General features: G+C 30.1%; 1 protein-coding gene across 1 annotated transcript; it reads right to left on the bottom strand.

Moving 5' to 3' along the window:
* Positions 1-455: 455 nt before the first annotated feature.
* Positions 456-1649, bottom strand: LOC101488938 (F-box/kelch-repeat protein At3g23880-like). The gene has a single exon (XM_004492045.4). It carries the CDS (start codon positions 1647-1649, stop codon positions 456-458), a length of 1194 nt encoding a protein of 397 aa, XP_004492102.2.
* Between the last annotated feature and the right edge of the window lie 667 nt (positions 1650-2316).

Below are 2316 nucleotides of genomic sequence, written 5' to 3'. Positions count from 1 at the left end.
TGTCTCATGAAATATATTATAGCATCCTTATTATAATAATAATAATAGTAATAGTAATAATAATAATAATAATAATAATAATAATAATAATAATAATAATAATAATAATAATAATAATAATAATAATATTAAATCATAACTGAACAAATTTCATTCTAAAATCATAACTAATTCAAACCATGTTACAAGCAAATCAGTAGAAGAAAGTGGATTTAATTATAGCAACAGTAAGCTATGGAGATGTAGGAAGGAAGAAAATAAATTGAATGAAAGAGAACGAAAGGAGAATTGCCTTCTAGTTAATTAATAATAATACAAATCAAAACAAATTCATTAATTCAAGGAGAATTCCATTCAAAAACACAAATCATAAAAAAGAATATTCACACAATTGATAATTATTAAGAAAATTAACATAAATTTAAACAAATAACAATTGGAAGAGAAAATTACTTTCAAAAAATTGAAACTAAACTTTCAACATAATCGGTAGTTGTATAATTGGTAATAGTAACGTTTATTTTCTCTACTGTATTATTTCTCCAATTATAGAAAATTGATTGGCGTTTATGACTCGTAAGTATGAGTGTATCCTCAAAAAGAAATAACGGCACTACATGAAAATCAGGATGCTGAGTCTGGTAACTAATTTTAAGAAATTGGACCCAAGACTCATCGACCCCAAATATTTGCATCTTCCATATAACAAAATTGATTTTGTTGGGAGAATAAGAAAAACAAAGGCAGTCACCCAACACACCAAGAGTTGGCATGTCAGGCGGCATTTCATCAAAACCACGAGGCAGCATGTACTGATTGTATGTCTCAGTCCCCAAATCAAGCGAAACAATACGAAACTGTTCAACTGGTATAGCAAACTTAACAACATTATGGGGAAAATAATCGCGGATCGCCAACCAATTAAGAGTTCCACCCAAATACACACCTCCACTGTATATTCTATTCTGAGGTGCAACTGGAAAACTTTCAATATCTCTCCAAACATTATCACCGAAAGTGAGAATTCTTACAAGGCATGTGAGATTATGTGTGAGATAGGTATTAGTCGCCACCACCTTATAAGTGTCCGTTGAATTGTCATAGCCAAACTTGAAATCGAAAGCTGGAAACGAGTACATTTCATGTGGACAGTTGGAAGAATCGCGAAAATACCCAATTTTTGGAGACAGTGTCCTTGTGGCTGGGTTCCATATACGAAGCCAGTACTCTCGATATGTAAAGGTGAAAGAAAAACCAGTCAAACAGATCAATCCATTGCAGGAACCTGCTATATTACGATTCTCATTCGATAGGTAGTAAGAATCAACGGAAAGTTTGAAAGACGGGTTATGGAGTAAACGACTTTTGGGGTATAGAACGCAATACACCTTACCATCACTTTGGTGAGTGTCGACCGATTCTGATAATGGACGCTTCTTCATTAGTGAGAAGAGCGTTTTTCGTGTTGATGATTTCTTGAGGTGCAATTTCACGAACACGGGATCGGAGATGAGGGCTCTCCAAGACTTACTCACGCACCTCATTCGTAAAAGAGATTTCACGGATAGAAAGGAAAGTACTTCAGGTATTAGATCGTCGGAGAGGACTACCGGCGACGGAGTCATATACGTGGCTGATTGTACATCCATGTTTGCCGTTCTGCTTTGTAGAACACCAGAACACCTACGCTAGAGAGGGAGAAGAAGGATTGTAATATGTTATAAAGAATTGCAAATCCGTGTGTGGCATTTATATAGATTAGGGTTTTCTAAGTGTATTATTATTCAAGATCTAAAATCGCTTTTTACAGTGTTTTAAAAATAAATTAAATCTCAACACTAATATTTTATTTACTTAGCAAAAGTATTCGTTGTATCTTTTTTTTTTAACTGTGTTTTCATTGTATCTTAAACTCAAGAAGTGAATTGTTTTTATCGTATTAATAAGAAAGAAAAAACATTGACTTAAAAGAGAAAAATATTAAACTCAATAAATTTAATTATTGTTTTATATTTTTCTAGAACAAATCTTTTTATGTTTTTTTTTGAAAATTTAGAGAATATTAGATACAAGATACATTTAAATAAGGTAAAAATATAAATTAAGCAATAAATAAATACTAGTACATTTTAAAAGTTGTAATTTTCTTTAAAAAAGCTGTAAAATTTTCTACTAAATAAGGCAAAAAAAATTCAAATATTATTACTTCGTACTTAACTAAAAAAAATTAATAAAAAATTAAATTCATAAACAATAAAAAAAATATCATAAAATAAAATATTATAAAAAATAAATTATTTAAAAAAATAAAATAAA

This window comes from Cicer arietinum, chromosome 3 (assembly GCF_000331145.2).
Source record: "Cicer arietinum cultivar CDC Frontier isolate Library 1 chromosome 3, Cicar.CDCFrontier_v2.0, whole genome shotgun sequence".
Lineage (NCBI taxonomy): Eukaryota > Viridiplantae > Streptophyta > Magnoliopsida > Fabales > Fabaceae > Cicer > Cicer arietinum.
Note: the sequence above shows the minus strand (reverse complement) of the source record. Positions and strands in the feature narration are given on the sequence as shown.